This window comes from Corythoichthys intestinalis, chromosome 7 (assembly GCF_030265065.1).
Source record: "Corythoichthys intestinalis isolate RoL2023-P3 chromosome 7, ASM3026506v1, whole genome shotgun sequence".
NCBI classification, from domain to species: Eukaryota; Metazoa; Chordata; class Actinopteri; order Syngnathiformes; family Syngnathidae; genus Corythoichthys; species Corythoichthys intestinalis.
Window position 1 is genome coordinate 52,114,685 of NC_080401.1, and position 21,213 is coordinate 52,135,897.

The 21,213-nt window shown below is 39.1% G+C and overlaps 1 protein-coding gene across 4 annotated transcripts in view; it reads right to left on the minus strand.

Moving 5' to 3' along the window:
• Positions 1-21,213, minus strand: part of atp10a (ATPase phospholipid transporting 10A) — a 98,060-nt gene that overhangs the window by 34,491 nt on the left and 42,356 nt on the right. For 3 of the 4 annotated variants that reach the window (XR_009063913.1, XM_057841787.1, XM_057841786.1), the window contains exons 8-10: positions 18,861-19,078; positions 18,584-18,778; positions 12,594-13,149 (exon numbers count right to left, since the gene is read on the minus strand). Coding sequence is in view for 3 of the 4 variants with exons in the window: in XM_057841787.1 (XP_057697770.1) it covers positions 12,594-13,149; positions 18,584-18,778; positions 18,861-19,078 (969 nt within the window). In the remaining variant the exon portion in view is untranslated. Of the gene's footprint in view, positions 1-2,922; positions 3,097-12,593; positions 13,150-18,583; positions 18,779-18,860; positions 19,079-21,213 lie in introns of those variants that run through there. The other variant, XM_057841788.1, reaches the window with a different exon arrangement.

A 21,213-nucleotide genomic window follows, 5' to 3' on the forward strand; every position in this document is an offset into this window, starting at 1 on the left:
GATGTCCCGATCCGATCACGTGATCGGTAGGGGTCCAACAGTTCAGTTAGACCACGGTTCGGTTTGAACCTCGGTTCACGGTTTTGGTTCGGTTTCAGTTTGTGGATTTTTTTTTTGTTTTTTTTTTAAATGCCTTTATTTTGCTTTAAAAAAAATGAAATACACACTTAAAATGTAAACATTTTCGACTGTTAAAATGCCTCTTAGCTCTTTGGCTAGTGTAGTGACTGATTACTGAAATACACACACAGTAGTAAAAAAGTTACTTGGCAAAGTAGCTGGTGATACCTTTCATGTTTTTTTTTTTTTTTTTTTCATAAAAAACAAAAAACAAAAAACAAAAAACAAAAAAACAAACCCAAAAACATAGTAACCTTTGCTATGTTTGGAGGTCATTTAATCAACCATTAAAGTTGATAAAATTGCTCCCGTTTTTGCATTAGTTCCCTTCTGTCTACTTTCGACATGTGAAAATTTTAAAACTGTTTCATCCTTTAAAGATAGACTCAAGTCAAGATTTTACCGATTTAGGAGTATTTAAGATAAGAAGTTGCTTAGGTTCGCTAGGAAGGTTTACTACAACAGAGCCTTTCTGAGAAGTTTACTGCTCCAAAATAGCGGCTGTTTACTAACGCTAGAGTGTCTGTCATTTCGCATGTAGTTGTACAGGCATGAGATATCTAGGCGTAGATTGTAGGCTGTCGGCTACAGTCAGGAAATATTGAAGCCACCTAGCCTAGCATCGCGTTTGCTACAGCGGAGTTTGCCATCACCAAACATCACTGTTTTCTGAGTGAATCTCAGATCCATGCGGGCTCCAGTAGGTCTCCTGCAATATCTGCGGCGACTGTGGTGTAATTCAATGGATTCAATGGAAGAGTCATCTGAAAAATCCACCTTTTGCCACAAAACAGTGAAGTTTGGTGGTGGCAAAATCATGGTCTGGGGTTACATCCAGTATGGGGGGTTGCGAGAGATCTGCAAGGTGGAGGGAAACATAAATAGTCGCAAATATCAACAAATCTTAGCTGCCTCTTACATTCCTAACCACAAAAAGGGACAAATTCTGCAGCAGGATGGTGCTCCATGGCATACTTCAATCTCTACCTCAAAGTTCCTCAAGGGAAATGGCCGTTTTAATTATTGTTTTTGAGAATTTCAGTCAGCTGCTTCCCCTCCCACTGTGACGTAAGATGATCAGCGCCGGAAGGAAAGACAACGTCGCTGCCGCTGATGGGCCAAGGCGAAAAGGCGCCAAGCTTCATAAACCTGCCGCTGTCAACGCTCTGAGAGGTCGCATTTGACAGCATTCTGCCGCGGTCTCCTCGCCAGCTGTCTGCTCGCCATTTACTCTCGTGTGCGTTTGATCGCTAGTTTGATACACTCCTGCTTTTTCGGTGAGGTCTTTTGTGGTTATTCATTATCGGATCGTTTTTGTTCACCACTGTAAATAAGAGCACTGAAGCAGTAAGGGTAAGCCGCCATTTCTGTTCAACCAGTTTTCTCCTGTTTTGTTTAGTGTAAGAAGCTAGGTTAGTAGCTGTCTTTTCTTTGTTCCTTTTACACGATCAGGGTTAAGTTAGCGGGTGGGGGTTCAAGTGTAGATTCCTTTTGTTTGTTGTTTTAGCCTGGGCTTACCCGGAAGCCGCGCTTCATCCACATTCTGTATATTGTTCATTGCGAGTTTGATTTGTGTAAATAAATTGTGTTCACTTGTACCTTGTGTGGCTCGTTTTATTTTACACCCTTAGCGAGCCGTCCGTGGGACGTAACAGGAAAGAAGATCAAGATCCTCCAGGACTGGCCAGTCCAGTCATCAGACATGAACAGGATGAAAGAGGAAGCATGGAAGACGAAACCCAAGAATGTTGATGAACTCTGGGAGGCATGCAAACTGCTTTCTTTGATGTCCCTGATGACTTCATCAATAAATTGTATGAATCCTTGCCAAAGCCCATGAAAGTCATTTAAGGTAACACTATATAATAGGGGTGCACGATATCCATTTTTTTGACACCGATACCGATAACTTCCTGCTCCTCAAGGCCGATACCATAACCGATAATATATATATAATTTTTCATTGTATATTTACCTGAGTTTTTGAACACCTGTAGGTCAAAAATACTAGTGGTTGATTCAGCATAGTTTTGCCTTTGACCAAACCAGAATTTTCATGATGACATAACCATTATTTTAATGAACAAAACAAAGACGAGAGCAGTTTTGACTTAAAAAAAGTGCTCATATTAATTTTTTCAAATAAATATAATTTGAGTCAATCACAATCAGTAGTCAATGTCATTGACTTCCCCTGAACAATGAGCTCTGATCTAAAACAAACAAACTTAACAGGTATTGTGCTTTGTCAGCAGATAAAACATTTGGTTCAACAGGAGAGGAGACTTTTGTCGTCTTGGTCCATGAAACAACGTTCTTAACATGGCAATTATAGATCAGCAAGCCTATCAATAACCAAAAGGCCTCTCAAGAGCTTGTAAACATAACACTGTAGAATGCAAACATTTGCTAAAAGGTTTATAACTCATTGAAGGAAAAATACAGCCTCTAGAACACTAACAAAACTTTGCATACTGGCAAAACAGGAGTGGAAACAAACACTCACATCCCAATCTGACACCGTGCCAAAAATATTATTAACAGGCCCGATAATATATAATGTTATTGGAGTTATTGGGATGACGTCATAATTCCTATTATCGGACCGATAATTATCGGACCGATAATTATCGTGCACCTCTACTTTATAATAACTATCCGTTTAACTAGTTAATAGATCATTATTAAACTGTTGATAAATGATTTATTGTTGATTTGTGAAGTATTTGTTAACAGTTTGTTAAGCATTTACAGGGTGTTCCAATATGGTTGACCCCATTCTAAATGCCCATGCTAGTTGATGGATCTTAATAAAACTATAGACACTTTATGTTGAAGGTCATAGGTTTTATTGGTTAAATATACAAAGAAAAGTACAAATATTTGTTGGTTCTATGGCAGATTTTCATAAATGCGCTGCCTGCAAAATGCCTTATCAAAATGCCTTTTCTTTTGAAGTGAACGGCATTTCTTAACCTGAAAAGATAGAAATGCCAAACGTTACACACAAAAACTTGAAATATTTCTACACAAACTGTTTCAGGTTAAGAACACCCTGTAATTGCTTAACAAACTGTTAAATACTTCACAAATCAACAATAAACCATTCATCAAGTTTATTAATGATCTATTAACTGTAAAACGAATAGTTATTATAAAGTGTTACCCATACAAAATAATACATTTGGATCCCACAGCACCACTACTTAATTCACTTATGTTATGTAACATTTTTTTGTATTTGAAGTACATTTTTTGTCCAATTTTCACACTACTTTCTGTACGCGACAAAACTTTTGTTTTGCCAAAATTTGACCTTTATGTCTTCATTAAATGAGAAATCTTTTCAGTGAAACAAATATATTTTTGTACATTCAAAAGCATTTGGGAGGGTCTTAGCTTGCATATGAGCCAATTCTGAAACCAATTGAATAATTAAAAGTCAGGTTATTAGCAATTGTTTCTACAAAATGGATAAGCAACAAGGGGACTGTAGTCTATGTATTCTATTCTATGTTCTATGTTGCTTTCCTGTCCCTCCCATCCTTTTGTTTTCTCCTGAATAAAGTGGGTTGCCATTACAGCAACCAGGGGAGCAGCTACCAACATCCACAAAAGCTACATCCACTTCCTGCCGAACTTCCTTTTTAGCCAAGCTAGATGTACATTAGGGCTGCAGCTATCGAATATTTCAGTAATCGAGTAATCGACTGAAAATTCTATCGATTAATCGAGTAATCGGATAAAACATTTTTTTTTTTTTAGGTAAAGAGCAATTATACATAGAGACGGGAAAACAAGACATTTCATGTAATATTGAACCATTTTCAGTCAATCAATGTCTTTATTTTCGATGTACTGTACATTGTTGAAAACAGCCAACAATTGCATTCCAAATGTGATTTAAAAAAAAGACTAATTCACTGCTTTCACGCCAAAAACTTTTAGAGCTTATAAATTAAAAAAAGACTAATTCACTGCTTTCACTCCCAAAACTTTTAGAGCTTATAAAAAATATATATATATTTCTTACCTAAAAATGTCATTACGCTTGATAACACACATGACTTAAAACTTAGGTGTTTTTCCCACGTGTTTCAATTTAATTTCCACTTGTGTCAAGCTATAAATTCTAGTTAAGTTTTAAGTTAGTCTAAACTGTTAGTCTTGATTGGATTTTGAGTTGTTGCAGTGTTCAAACTAAATGCTGTTCTGTATTGGAGCACATTAGGCACATTATCCAGCAATGACTACTGAGCTACAGTTAGCATTATTATGTTTTTATTTTACACCCTAATCTGTTTTCACAGATTAAATAAAGCCTGTATGAAAGAGTTAGCCACGCATCGACAATGGTTATAATGAATAGAAACCTAGCCCTCCGCAGCGATAACGTTACGTGAGCGAGCGAAAGTAACGTTAATCTTATTTATGAGCGCCGAGAAGTGTACTGGTTTAAGATGGCGGCTGTTTTATTAACGCCGCCGAGTCGGTCATTTCGCATCTAGTTCTACGTACATGTGATATCTATGACACGCATCAGACGCTACCTGCTAGGCTGCTACCACCGTAGCAACATGCGGGCATAGTTTTTAGCAATGTCGGCGCAGTTTGTAACGGCTGTCGGCTGCAGTAAGGTATTTCTTTATTGCTTCTTCCTCTACGCATGTGACGTCAGCGTGTTGTCCCGCATTAAAAGTAGTCCGGGCAAAGCGTGATGCTTAGAGCTGGCAAAATTAAACGATTCCTCGAGGTGAATAAAATTACTCGGATCAGTTTTTGAACTCGAGTTACTCGAGTTGCTCGAGTATTCGTTTCAGCTCTAATGTACAGTACATAAACTTAGCTTCGAACCAAACAAAATGCTTCTTAAAAAGAGGGTCTTTTACAACCGATTCCCATCATCTGAAAATGTGATTTTGCCCAATTTCCGATCACGTGATTGGATCTGGGCGATTCGTAGTTCTTTTACCATTTCTAAACTTAGTTTATTAATAATATTTTATATTTTTTTCGAATTTATTTCGAATTCTATTTCATTTATTTTCTTTTTCTTTTTTTTTTTTTTATAACCTTTTCTGTATTTATTAGGGTTGTTCCGATCATGTTTTTTTTTGCTCCCGAGCCGATCCCGATCGTTTTAGTTTGAGTATCTGCCGATCCCGATATTTCCCGATCCGATTGCTTTTTTTGCTCCCGATTCAATTCCAATCATTCCCGATAATTTTTCCCGATCATATACATTTTGGCAATGCATTAAGTAAAAAATTAATAAAACTCGAACGAATATATACATTCAACATACAGTACATAAGTATTGTATTTTAGAGCTGAAACGAATACTCGAGCAACTCGAGTAACTCGAGTTTAAAAACTGATCCGAGTAATCGTTTATTTTGACAGCTCTAAGCATCACATTTTGCTCGGACTACTTTTAATGCGGGACAACGCGCTGATGTCACGTGCGTAGAGGAAGAAGCAAAAAAAAAAAAACTTACTGCAGCCGACAACCGCTACAAACGACGCCGACGTTGCTAAATACTAGCCCGCACATGCTACGTTAGTTGCAGGTAGCGTCCAATGAGTCTCATAGAGATCACATGTTTGTTGAACTGGATGCACATTGACAGACTAGGCCGCGTCTGGGCAGTGTTAGCAAACAGCCGCCATCTTAAAGCAGTAGAGCGCTAAGCGCTAATAAAGAGCGCTAAGCGCTAATATATAAGATTAACGTTACTGTCACTACTAGCTCACCTTACGTTAGCCCTGCGGAGGGCTAGGTTTAAATTAATTAAGACCACTTTCGATGCGTGGCTAACGTGTCTTACATACAGGCTTTAACATAACATAGTGTTGTGGAGTGATGAGGGTGTCAAATAAAAACTCAATAATGCTAACTATCAATTTTAGCTCAGTAGTCATTGCTGGATAAAACACCAAGTAGCACTAGTCCCTAATGTGCTCCAATACAGCCTGTATCATACATTTATTTTGAACAGTGCAAAAACTCAAAATCCTATCAGGACTTACAGGTTAGACTAACTTAAAACTTAACTAGAACTTAAAAATGGCTTGACACAAATAGAAATTCAATTGAAAAACGTGGGGGAAAAATCCTAACTTTTAAGTGATGTGTGTTATCAAGCGTAAAGGCATTTTTAGGTGTGTTTATATATATATATATAATATATATATATGTATATAGTTTTTAAAAATAAGATCTAAAGGTTTTTTGAGTGAAAGCAGCGAATTAATCATTTTTTTTCATTCTAGTTACATCTGAGATGCAATTGTTGGCTATTTTCAACAATATACATCAAAAATAAAGACAGTTATTGACTGAAAATGATAAAATGTCTTGTTTTCTCATGTATATCTATAATTGCGCTTCACCTGAAAATATATTTGTTTTATCCGATTACTCGATTAATCGATAGAATTTTCAGTCGATTACTCGATTACTAAAATATTCGATAGCTGCAGCCCTACAGTGTATTTATTTACTATGACAATAAATCCTCAAGATGGCATTTACATTATTAACATTCTTTCTGTGAGAGGGATCCACGGATAGAAAGACTTGTGACTTTGTATATCGTGACTAAATATTGCCATCTAGTGTATTTGTTGAGCTTTCAGTAAATGATACTGTGGCCATGCCCAAATGCATGATGGGAAGTGGAACCATGACTGTGCATAGTGCTACCAATTGATATATCTTCTCTGCGTTGGAAATAACATAAGGTGTTAAGAAAAAGATCTATTGCCACTTTGCTTCCCCACATTGCTTCCCATGATATTTCTAATCATAGGGAGAGGGATTGTAAGGCTTTAGCCAATTAAAAAAAGGCTCCAAAGGCTGCCAAAATTCACTCTACTCATTTTACACTGCCTTTTATCTCTCTCTATAGGTAAAACGGCGTCATTACAGATTGAGCGCGACAATGCGTGAGTGGGTCGCGCAGCGCATGCATTAATTGCGTTAAATATTTTAACGTGACACATTTTTTAAAAAATTAATTGCCGCCTTTATCGGGATAAATTTGATAACCCTACCTTAAGCCTAAATTAAAGACTCTGGATGAGTGTAACATATTATGTCTGTAACATTAAATACAATTAGAAAACGATTTAATTAAAAAAAAAAAAAAATATATATATATATATATATATATATATATATATATATAAATATATATATTAAAAAGCGGCATGGCCGATATTTCTTTGCCGATTCCGATACTTTGAAGATGACGTGATTGGACCCGATCAGGACATCTCTAGTATTTATAATTTAATAAATTAATCCATTCTATTTTTCTTTGTTCCTCCCATTCCACCTTTTGTCCTTTTTTTTTTTTTTTTTTCTTACGTAACTTTAGCGGAAAGGCTGGAGCGGCAGCACCATGCGTGTGTATTGATGCTGGAGTGCTACAATAACAAAGACCATGCTTCAGGCACACAAGAAACAGTAAGTCACATACTACAACTGCTGGTGTTACTTTGGAATGAGACTTATGGCTAACATGACACGTCAGTGAAGAACACTGCACTACAGTATTGTGCGCTATAAACACACTACTGCGAGACTGCTCAGTAGCGACAGCGTTTGTCCTCGGGGGCTACCACTGAGGAGCCGCCTTCTAATAACTGAGCACTTCTAATAACTATGCACAATGTGATGGTGGGGATCATTAGTCAACCTTAAAGTTATTAGTTTTAGCTGACGTTGTTAATGAACTTCTCGATGGGAAGACAAAAACTCCAGAGTGCATGTTTGAGTGCCATTACCAATGGATGACAATGAGTTTAACCTAATCCAGCAATTGACTTGCCGGATTTTTTGGACTACAATCTGTACCAGAGTCACACCAGCCGAAAAATGCACTATGATGAGAAAACAAACGAACAAACAAACAAACAAACAAAAAAAACCCATAAAAGTCACACTGGAGTATATGTCAAATTTTGGAGCAATTTTATCAGAGACCAAGAGCAAAAATTATATCAGAAAAAAATAATAACTAGGGCTGTCAAAATTATTGAGTTAACAAAAATTAATTTTTTAAATTAATCACGTCAAAATATTTGACGCAATTAACGCACATGCCCCGCTCAAACAGATTAAAATGACAGCACAGTGTAATGTCCACTTGTTACTTGTGTTTTTTGGTGTTTTGTCGCCCTCTGCTGGCGCTTGGGTGAGACTGAATTTATGGGTTTAAGCACAATGAGCTTTGTGTAATTATTGACATCGACAATAGCGAGCTACTAGTTTATTTTTCGATTGAAAATTTTACAAATTTTATTAAAACGAAAACATTAAGAGGGGTTTTAATATAAAATTTCTATAACTTGTACTAACTTATCCTTTAAGAACTACAAGTCTTTCTTTCCATGGATCGCTTTAACAGAATGTTAATGTTAATGCCATCTTGCTGATTTATTGTTATAATAAACAAATACAGAACTTATGTACAGTATGTTGAATGTATATATCCGTCTTGTGTCTTATCTTTCCATTCCAACAATAATTTACAGAAAAATATGGCATATTTTAGAGATGGTTTGAATTGCGATTAATTAAGATTAATTCATTTTTAAGCTGTGATTAACTCGATTAAAAATTTTAATCGTTTGACAGCCCTAATAATAACTAAAAATTTCTGAATAAATTACATGATAACAGGCAAGGGTGAAAGTGGGCTGGAACGACCCGGAACACCGTTCCAGTATAAGATTCGGAGCCGGAACGCCGCTGCTCATTTCGGGGCATTTTCAAGCAGATTTTTGGTAAAAAAAAAAAAAAAAAAGACCGCCTAAAGGGATTTTTTGTGAGGATTACACTCAATGGGTATTTGTTTTATGAGTCATATATTATTGTCAATTGGGCCCAATGGGGATTTGTTTGTGAGCTCTTATTTAATATAAACGAGACTCAATGGTGAGTTTTTGGTGGGCGCAACATGTTGACCATAAATTCAAATGATTTTAAAAGGGTTCAATGCAATTTTTGGTGGAGTTTACCCCTTTTCTTTTCAAGAAGAGCTACTAAAACAGTTTGATGTTGGAACGGTTGAAACATCCCCCCCTCAAATTTATTTTTTTTTGGTTGAGTGCTTAACTTATTTGCTCTCAGAAACGTATAAATATGTTCTATTTTTAAATGCTTTATTGTCCCCAAAACGTATTTATACATCTTTTGCGTTTTTTTTTTTTTTTTTTTAACAAGAAGAATCTATAGCTTGCGATCTATCTGAGAAACAAAAAACAAGGCCCCAAACCCATTTTAAAGCAATAAAACTGGCCACTGGAGGCCAGTAGCACATTTTGTAAAGACCCGCAACCCGATTCAACAGCAATGAAAGGCCGGGCATCACGGTCGGAGCGCTGGTGGCAGTATGCCAGGCGGCGGACGACCGAACAAAACAACCGAGAGGACGCCTGGAATGCCAGGCGCTGGACGACGGAGCAAAACGACTGAGACCACCGTGCAGCGGGCTCGCCAAGCAGACCCCGCAGAGATTAAAAAAATAATCCATTTTTGTGAGACAGGGAGGGAAAAGTTTACACGGCAGACGCCGCAACAACAGCGTCATCTCGCAACAACAGGCGTCATCTCTCAGTAGTCATGTGTAAACAAATTGTTACTTTGCTATCAAAAGCTCTATTTGTCTTGTTCATTATGATATTTTGTAAAAGGAAAACATTATTCAGATGTTTGGGATGTAACTAATGCAAAAAATAGCTGTGTTAAAGTCAAAGTTATGTTTGAAATGTATGCGTTTACGAAAAGCTCATTTTCTCCGTTTTTTCATCAGAAATTGGAAAATTGCTCAAACTACGCTATATTCTAATGCTGATTTCTACAGAATAGAAAAAGATATGAACTTACTTTTTTTTCTGGTGAAAGGAAAGAGTAATTTTTCTTTTGGTGGGTTCCATGTCTATATAGCAATAGACCCCACTCACATGACGTCACAACCACGCCTCCGCGCCATATTGTCCGTCAGCTCGTCGTGTTTACGCATTACCGCTACGTAAATTCCTCCTATTATGGCGGGTTTTTCGGCTCGTTAACATTAATAATCAAAATGGTGTAGGCGTGTGTGGCGGTTGGTTGCAGTAACAGAGAAGATAGACGGAGAGACTTGAAGTTCTACCGTATTCCGAGAGACCCGGAGAGGAGAGCGAGATGGACTGCTGCAATTCGACCAGAAAACTGGGCACCAAACGATCACCACAGATTATGTAGTAGTCATTTTATATCTGGTAAGATGCATTTAATATATATTTAGAGGGTTTTGGGCTGACAACCACAATTAAGATCATTGCGAGGCTAATCGACGACAACATACAGTTTCAAATTCAAGATGCTTATTTCTTCCACCATCATTATTTTCATGAATAATATTTAGCTGGTTAGGGTTAGATTAGATTTGGTGTGGTAAAAATGTGGGGGGCTACCTTGGCTGATTTATGTAGAACAATATATTTAAACAAATTTTAGCAAGCCCTTCTGTGTGTCACATTTATTTTTAATTCATAATTTCAACTATCTCGCCTTTGTGGCGTTCTGTTTCGACACTCGGGCTCTTGCAAAATACTGCAGCTGTGAAATTAAACTAGCTTCAAGTTGCTTTCATTTCTCGCTGCGTATCTCCCCTGTAATGTTGTCGTACATGTCAGCGTGTCTTGTTTGGTAATATCGCGTCACATCGAACTCTGAAAACAGCGACTGTCTCCTTGCAAATGAGGCAGACACAGTTGTTGCGTATTTTATTGAAGAAATAGTCCAATATCCACCTATCCTTGAAGCGTCGGCCATCGCAGCCAACTTTTTTTTTTATTGATTGTCGCCATTTTAGAAAATTGGAAGTAAAGGGTCACACGGGGTAATGTTGCTTAGAGTGCTGCGCTTAAAGTTTTTCAAAGTTTCGTGAGAATAGGCTGAGTTTCTGTGGACAAGATAGTTACAGATATCAGGGTAGCAGATGTCAGGCAGAGACGGCGAAGACAGTAGGTCGAAAAATATCGATTTAGGCATCAAATATGGATCTGGCAAATGGATCGACCGAAGCTTTTCCACATAACGCCTTTTATGCAACACATCCAATGAGTTTACAGCGTCTGAAAGGACCGAGGCTTCCATGAATTGCACTATAAATTGCACAATAAATTGAGACCAATGGGAATACGGACACACAATGACGGACAATATGGCGGCACAATACAGCGACACGTCATTGTGTGACGTTGGTGAGTGGGGTCTATAGAACAGAATTTTCTGTGGGCCTTGCAAAATCAGTCAAAATCCAGAAAAACGGCCAGGAGCGAAGGGCCTTGCTCTGGTGAAAATGGCTGGGAGTGAATGAGTTAAAAACTATCTATGAGATTTAATGTTAAATTTATCGTTGACACTAATGACCGCCAATAGACAATGTTTTTGTGGGTCTGTCAATTAAGATTTATTTTGTAGGCGTGAGTTGAAATTGGAAATGAATGGAAACATTGGAAATGAATGGTGTTGTTTTTGTCAAATTTTAGCGGAATCATACGTTTTTGCTGAACACTGAATACAACTTTTGTTAGCGCTAGTGCTGTTTTCGTCATCGATGACGAGAACGAAAATATTTCGTCAACCCAAAATTTTTTCATGGCTATGACTTCACGATGACGAGCTAAAAACATGTCTTCGGAGGCTAAAATAAAGTATAACAAGATGGGCTCCAGTTTTTGTTTTGAGGAGACGAGAATGAGACGAAGATTCGTTTCCGTCATAATTTCCTGTGTGTACCATCTTTTCTGTTGTTGTTGTGTGTTTTCCACCTGCGATCAGACACTTAGAGCCAGTTGTGTGGTTGTTTGAACGATGTCCTAATGCTAGCGAACGCATGCTAACCGTTTTTGTCATTGCTGTAAAAGCCCCTAATTATCATTTATTTACGTTGATGCGAACCTGTTTGGTATCGAGGACGAAATTAATTCAGCAAATTATACGGACGTCCAGCATCGTTATTTGGGAGTTTAGCCCGCTGAATAGCCAGGACCGAGCCGTAGCGTCCTGGTGAGGACAGTATATTCTCATTTGTTGTTCATGCACTGTACACTTATTCAGCATGTTGTTCTCTATTGTATTTTTATATTAAATTGCCATTGAAGACGACATGTCTGTTCTATGTGTTGGATTTCATCAAGTAAATTTCCCCCCAAAATGCGACTTATACTCCGGTGCGACTTATATATGTTTTTTTTCTCTTCGTTGGGCATTTTATGGCTGGTGCGACATATACTCAGGTGCGACTTGTAGTCCGAAAAATATGGTACATGCATTTACTATTAGGGACAAACTTGAGGTTGACCCGCCTAGCAACAATTGCTACTGTCATGAATATTAATGAGCAAGTGTCGTGAGTTGGCTGTGTTGTGCGCAAATATGGTATTTTCATATGCATATTCTGCTTAAATCCTACCTGTGTTAGGTGATTTTATGAGGTCCATGATGACGGAGTCGGCTCCTTTGGTGTAGACAGTGATCTGGTCGGTGAGCGGGTGCTTGACCACTACGGACATGCGCTTCCTGGTGGAGTCGAAGCCCAAAGTGTGAAGCAGCTCAAAGTTGAGCTTCCCCAGATGGGGCAGGTCCACCGTCACCTGGTCCAGGAGACGCCCGACAAGGGAGCACTTGTAAGCCCTGGCGGCGTAGACTAGCGCCGCCTCGTCCGGCGATTCGGCCTCATAGCGTAAATCCGCCCCATCGGGGTTTTTGGTTTTCCAGTCGTAGTTGGGTGGTGTGGCCCCGAAGGCGTTCGCGGACACCGCCGCCGCCTCTTCCTCCAGCTTTGTGAGGGTACTATCGGCCGAGGGGGACGACAGCAAGCTGGAACAACCCTTGGTCGAAGAACGGTTGGTGGCGAGGCTAGACGAGCTGCTGCTGTTGGAGCCCGAAGTCAGTCGGCTCGGCGTGAAGCGTTTGATGAAGTCTTCAATAGTCTTGACTGGAGATTTGAGCTCGAACCGCATCCGGACCTGGGGACATATAGTTATAAAATCGATGATGTGTAGGGCTGCAGCTATCGATTATTTTAATAGTCGATTAATTGATTAACTAGTTAGTTCGAATAATCGAGTAATCGGATAAGGAACATAGAAAATTAAAATACCCCAGCCGAGCCTCAAATGGTATTAAAAAAATGAGGATCTAAGCACAACAAAAGAACAATTGGCTAACTTACATAGCAAAAGTCCACTAGCTTAAATGCTATAAAATGTTAACTTTTTTTTTTTTAACAATGCTTTTAACAAACACATCTCTCCTCAAAAAAATAAATTACGAATGCATTAAAAAAAAAACATTAGCTTAAACAAAAACTTAGCTTATGTTGATCTTAACAGGGAGCAGCTGGATTCAGCCATGTGAAATAAGTAATGTCATATTCAAAATCGCCACTAGAAGGCAGTGTATCCACCCAAATCAATAAAAATAAATGCAAATACTTTCGAAATAAACAATTACAACGCCACTTTGATCAAACTAATACTCAAAGCGGCAAATTTTAATTCGAATCTTTTTTCTAATCGAATTACTCGAGTTAAACGATTTATCTTTGTAGCACTAACGATGTGCACTACCCATTTTAGATATTGGTGTTGCCGCCCCCAAAAAATAATTAGCTAATTAAGCTTAACCTGTCTTTTTTTCCGGGAAATTTGGCTTTTGATTGTGGCGAATTCTCTAGTAGGACCACTGATTTTTGCCCTAAAACGGCTGCTTCAAACGAAAATGGAGGACATACTGTTCAATTTTAGGCATGGGTCCTTGAGACTAGGGCTGGGAACCTCTGAGTACCTCACGATTAGTGCTGCAACGATTAATCGATTATCTCATGTAATTCGATTGGAAAAAAGCTTCGAATCAAATTTTGCTGCTTCCAGTATTCGTCTAATTTGAGTGGCGTTGTATTGGTTTGTTTTGAAAGTGTTTGCATTTAGTTTTATTGATTTGGGTGGATACACTGCCCTCTAGAGGCACGAGAGAATATGACATATATCATTTAACATAACTGAACCTACTGTAGCTGCTCCCTGTTAAGACCAACATCAGGTAAGTTTTTGTTTGAGCTAATATGTTTTTTAATTGCATTCGTAATTTAGTTTATAGGTATATTTAGGGCACGAGCACCAATGGCGCGAGAACCCTATTGGAATGCAAAGGATTTTTTTTCATGGCAAATTAAAATGGCCAATTTGGGGCCCCCTTGAATTTTTCAAAAGGGCCTCTCCTGTTAGGTTTTTTCAATGTGGAGCGATGAAACGCAAAATTGTTCCAAAAACTCTCTTGCACCCATGTACCAAACCCAACTGGAAATGGGATATTTTGGATTGAATGTGAATTTTTTACCGATATACAGGGTGCACATTTGAGACCTTGGCGCCTAGGGAGTTAGTTAGATCCTCCTCAAAATTGGCGAGACTGTTCATGAGACATATGAGGTCTTAAGTTATCAAAATGGTGAGTTTTTATTCACGGGTCTGACCTGGCAACGCATCAAATTCAGTAAATGAATAATAACTCCCTGATACAAGGTAGTCTTTTTCACATCTGGCAAGTATGGGAGGTATCCCAGCCTGACCATGACTGCATTGAAATATTACCCATTCGGCCTGGCGCCCCCTAGTGGCAACAAGGAACGGCCTTTTTTACGAGACGGGCTCCTCCTCCATGGGAAAAAAAAATCACTTGACCTCAAACCTGCATCAGGGGGAACCTTAGGACGTGTTCAGGTGCCTAATAAAAATATTGGTGTTTTGTTGAAGCATAGGGGTCCAACAAGAAAGTGAAAATGACCGTCACCATTTTTTCTCGCCACAAATTTTGAACAGTCATAACTTGGCAGATGTACAACATATCTGTGCCAAACTTCCCGTGCTTGGTGAGAGTCGTACCTTGAAGGGTCCTGTAGGGGTCATTTGCATCAACCCTACAGCGCCAACTAGTGGCAACAGAAAGGATTTTTAAAAAAGGCCTCTCCTATGAGGTTTTTTTCAACGTAGAGCGAAGAAATTTTGGGAGTCAATACCTTGGTATATGATACCTCCTTTTGGTTTTGACTAAGGGTAGTATTGTAGTATTCTCGCCAATAGGGTTTTTTTCTCCTAGATGTGTGAATGTATTCTAATGCCGAAAAAAGAGGAGCGTTTCGAGCGTGTTAGGTTCCCATGAGATTAGAAAGGGACGATCTGCCACCACCCTGACATGCGTACTACCCGAGTTAGCGTGACAACCGAGTTCCGCTAAACTGTGAGGGCCCGTTCAGTCTTGCTTGCAGGCTTAATTAGCCATTTTTGTGGGAAAATTTGTTTGAACGATTTGTTAAGACTCCTGTTACAATACTTTCCAGTACAGAAACGGTTGCTACAAACAAAAATGTTGGTTTCCTGTTCTATTTCTGCCATGGATCTCTAAATGCTACAGCGTGAGCTTTGCAGCAATTTCCATTTCCACCGGTAAGCATTCAAGGTTTTTGTCATCAAAACACTGCAGACGGTCCTTTTATTGCCACACAACATTTGCATATAACCTTTTTGCTGTTCCCTTTCCCCCCTTGAGGCAGCGCAGTACAATAGCAGAGCCAAATGACTGACTGTGTGGCCTCCTGCTTTCTAGCCTTATCACATACATGCATCTTGAACCTATAAATCATTCAGGTGAAGCCACAAGGGTGTGCTAACAAAAAGGTGAACAATCACAGTGGCATAAAAAAAGGACAAAGCAAGCAAACTATGGGTGATATTTGCACATAATATCAACAATCGGATAAATGGCGAGGTAAGCAAGCTGGTGTATGGTGTATGGGGAAGGTATCACCTTTGACTGTGATGACCACATCCACAGAAAAACAAAGCACGGATGCGCAATAGGGAGCAGAAAACTGAGTTATCAGAGAAAATAATAAGATGAAATTTATCGTGAAATATGGATACATATAGAAGGAAAACAGTTGGATGAAGAGTCCAATTGCATTTTTTTCAAACCTGACCTGAGCTGATTTGTATTTGGATTAGGGCTGTCAAAGATTAAAATTTTTAATCGAGTTAATCACAGTTTAAAAATGAATTAATCGTAATTAATCGCAATTCAAACCATCTCTGAAATATGCCATATTTTTCTGTAAATTATTGTTGGAATGGAAAGATGAGACACAAGACGGACATCAACATTCAACATACTGTACATAAGTACCGGTTCTCTTTTCAATGAGCACTTTTCTTTTTGTCAACATTATTTTTTTGACAGTAAGGAATTTTTTTTTTGTTGTGCTTTCACTAAATGATACTGTAGCGACTTAACTGTTCCGGCTAAACAAATAATGGGAAGTTGAGCAACCATGACTGTCAGTGGTGGCTGCAAATGGTATACAGCAGGGGTCCCCAAACTTTTTCCTGTGAGGGCCACATAACTTTTCCCTTCTCTGATGAGGGGCCGGGGTCAGTTTGCAACAGAAAAGGTGTGACGATTGCAGGAGTGCCTAAATGTAAAAATTTATTGTTTTTCAGAAAGCCACAATCAAATAACCATTTCTGGATTCTTCACGGAACAAAAGTAAATAAAATTAAAAAAATAATAATAGCAATATAATATAATATAATATATAGGGCTGTCAAAATTATCGCGTTAACGGGCGGTAACTAATTTTTAAAAATTAATCACGTTAAAATATTTGACGCAGTTAACGCACATGCCCCGCTCAAACAGATTAAAATGACACCACAGTGTCATGTGCACTTGTTACTTGTGTTTTTGGGTGTTTTGTCACCCTCTGCTGGCGCTTGGGTGCGACTGATTTTATGGGTTTCAGCACCATTGTGTAATTATTGACATCAACAATGGCGAGCTACTAGTTTATTTTTTGATTGAAAGTTTTACACATTTTATTAAAACGAAAACATTAAGAGGGGTTTTAATATACAATTTCTATAACTTGTACTAACATTTTTCTTTTAAGAACTACAAGTCTTTCTATCCATGGATCGCTTTAACAGTTAATAATGCTATTGCCATTTTGTTGATTTATTGTTATAATAAACAAATACAGTACTTATGTACTGTATGTTGAATATATATATACGTCTTCTGTCTTATCTTTCCATTCCAACAATAATTTACAGAAAGATATGGCAAATTTTATAGATGGTTTGAATTGCGATTAATTACGATTCATTCATTTTAAAGCCGTGATTAACTCGATTAAAATTTTTAATCGTTTGACAGCCCTAATAATTTGATATAATATAATATAATATAATAATAACACTATTAATAATATAATATAATACAATAAATAATAATAACACTATTAATTAAATCGATAATAACCAAATAACCCTCACTGGGTTCTTCACAGAAAAAAAGCCAGGAAATAAATAACACATTTGGGGGGGGGGGGACTTTTTTTTTTTTTTTTTTTTGTTCAAGGGGCCGGACCAAATGTGGAGGCGGCCCGTATCTGGTCCCCGGGCCGTAGTTTGGGGACCCCTGGTAAACAGTATGTTCTGCGTTGTGTTCAATTGGGCGTGTTAAGAAAAAGATTGTCTCCTGCTCCGCCTAAATGCACGATCGGAAGTTGGGTAACCATGACTGTCAGTAGTGGCTGCAAATGGTATACAATATGTTCTATGTTGTGTTCAATTAAGCGTGTTAAGAAAAAGTATGGTATACACTATGTTCTGCGTTGTGTTCAATTAGGTGTGTTAAGTAGAAGATCGTCTCCTGCTCCGCCCAAATGCAAGATGGGAAGTTAGGCAACGATGACTGTTAGTAGTGGCTGCCAAAGCTTAAACCAATAAAAGGCGCGGTCCAATGAACGCCTGAGTCTACTCGCATTTCTCTGCCTTTCCGTTCTCAATCTTAATTGAGTCAAATATTTTAACGTGATTAATTTAAAAAATTAATTACCGCCCGTTAATGCGATAAATTTGACAGTCCTAATTTGGATGAAATCTATCAGACGCCTCTGCAGTTTGAACACAGATCCGTATGAATGCAGCAATTGGATGATGTCATTGCTGTTCGACGAGACAAACAACAAACAAGGACAAAGGAGCACAAAATAACTTTTGCTTCTTGGTACTACACATGGAGCTACCAGGTTTTTCAATGTTGGCAACGGTAGCGTCGTCAACTCAAAATTGCTACAAAAGTGTTACAGCAAAAGCAGAGTTTTTTTTGGTAGCACTCTTTAATTTTTGTCTTACTTTTTTGGAAAAAAATACTTATTCGTCCTAGTCAGAGTCGTCGTTAGACCTATTTCAGGGGGGCTTCAGCTTTGCATATTCATATGGGGCTTTGCAAGGCAGAGGCCCATATAGTATATTTTTTTTAATGGTGTTTCCCCGGCGCTCCGCACAGCCCAAACCGTTTGACCGACAAAGGAAACATTTGGGAAACACCTGCTGAGGTTACCTTGTGCCGAGGTTGGTCAGGTGAGGACACTACCACCGTGTTGCAAAGGGTCAAGGCCACGAAAAAATCCATTATATCACCCAGATCGGAGGGCAGCTGGGATACGGGCTGACTGTGGAAACGCATGAAGTCCATCTGACTGCCACACTCATTGACTTTATCTACTAGCTGAGGGTCGGGCGTGATGTCCTTCTCCTGTGTACACAGAAGGACATTTATCAGTGAGAGAAGAGGAGCAGATGGTTGAGAAGAACAGTAGAGGGCAACAAGGGGGTACCATGGGACTGCTGAAGGCCGTGTGTTTGGAGAGGATGCTGGCTCTCTTGGCCTCGGCCCTGCTGCCTGTTCTGCGGTGGGATTTAGTGCTGTGGGAGCGCAGCACCACCTTGACACTGTGGTGGCTGCCTGTGCTGTCTCGCCTAGGTAGCGTCCCACCGTGAGACGTGCACTCCTCCTCCTCAGAGTCGAGCTCCTGGTACATTGCCAGCCTTCTTGCTGGATGACGACAAAGAACGCAAACAAGGTCATTCCAGAATTAGAGATTTTATGTCGGACCTTTCAAATATTTAAATAATCCACATATAATATACTAAAACTTGTAGTTTCTCTGTAAATTTGAGACCAAATCTGTTTGTTTTTAACTCTTGCTTGACATTGGTAGGTATCCAATTCATTTAAAATGTGAGAATTGGTTATGAGGTTCAACTTTTGATGATAACAAGAACGGTGAGCAAAACTCCCAGAACCACACGGGGGTGAATGACCTACAGAGAGCTGGGACCACAGTAACAAAGGCTACTATCAGTAACACAATGCGCCGCCAGGGACTCAAATCCTGCACTGCCAGACGTGTCCCCCTGCTGAAGAAAGTACACGTCCAGGCCCGTCTGCGGTTCGCTAGAGAGCATTTGGATGATCCAGAAAAGGACTGGGAGAATGTGTTATGGTCAGATGAAACCAAAATAGAACTTTTTGGTAGAAACACAGGTTCTCGTGTTTGGAAGAGAAAGAATACTGAATTGCATCCGAAGAACACCATACCCATTGTGAAGCATGGAGGTGGAAACATCATGCTTTGGGGCTGTTTTTCTGCAAAGGGACCAGGACGACTGATCTGTGTAAAGGAAAGAATGAATGGGGCCATGTATCGAGAGATTTTGAGTGAAAATCTCCTTCCATCAGCAAGGGCATTGAAGATGAGACGTGGCTGGGTTTTTCAGCATGACAATGATCCCAAACACACAGCCAGGGCACATAGGAGTGGCTTCATAGGAAGCATTTCAAGGTCCTGGCGTGGCCTAGCCATTCTCCAGATCTCAACCCCATAGAAAATCTGTGGAAGGAGTTGAAAGTCCGTGTTGCCCAACGACAGCCCCAAAATATTACTGCTCTAGAGGAGATCTGCATGAGGAATGGGCCAAAATACCAGCAACAGTGTGTGAAAACCTCGTGAAGAGTTACAGAAAATGTATGGCCTCCGTTATTGCCAACAAAGGGTACATAACAAAGTATTGAGATGGACTTTTGGTTTTGACTAAATACCTATTTTCTACCATGATTTGCAAATAAATTCTTTAAAAATCAAACAATGTGATTTTCTGTTTTTTTTTTCCACATTCTGTCTCTCATAGTTGAAGTTTACCCATGTTGACAATTACAGGCCTCTCTAATATTTTCAAGTGGGAGAACTTGCACAGTTAGTGGTTGACTAAATACTTATTTGCCCCACTGTATGTTTTGAAAAGTAAAAACCTTGTTCAATTGAAAAAGGTTTTTTTATGACCCAGATATCTCAAAGTAACACATTTTAGAGCTGTATTTGCAATACCGTGATACTGGGAAACCGTGATATTTAGGCTTAAGGTTATCATACCGTCAGAATCGCATACCGTCACATGCCTTCATGTAATTTCTAAGAGACGCATCAGATGCTACCAGTCTGTAGCAACGTAACATAATGTGGGCGTAGTTTGTAGGGACGTGGCTTGTAGCGGCTCTGGCTGCAGTCAGGTAGTATTGCCCAAAAATCCTGGATACGCGTCACGAATCACGATGACGCGTTGCTACGTGAACGCCAAGGACTGCGATTGGTCCTCACAAAACATAAATTCCGTCAATGCTATTTCCGGTTAACATAGATACTAGCAACAATCCCGCCATTTTTTTCCCAAACTACTGTCATAACCAGTGTTGTTAATAACGGCGTTACAATATAACGGCGTTACTAACGGCGTTATTTTTTTCAGTAGTGGGTAATCTAATTAATTACTTTTCTCATCTTGGCAACGCCGTTACCGTTACTGAGGACGGAAAGGCATGCGTTACTATGCGTTATTATATTGGTCGAAAAGTCTGAGGGAGACGGACTCACCGAGACGACAGAGCAGAGCAGGAGTAGGGAGGAGGCAAGAAAGTTGTGACGCCGAGCAAACGCGATGCTACGTAGCTCCAATAATACATGTTGTAGCCGATAGCCTGCAAACTACGTCCGCATGTTATGGTAGATATGGTAGACATGGTAGATATCACATTTACTGTACATAGCCTGCAAACTACGCCCGCATGTTATGGTAGATATGGTAGACATGGTAGATATCCATTTACTGTACATAGATATAACTAGATGCAAA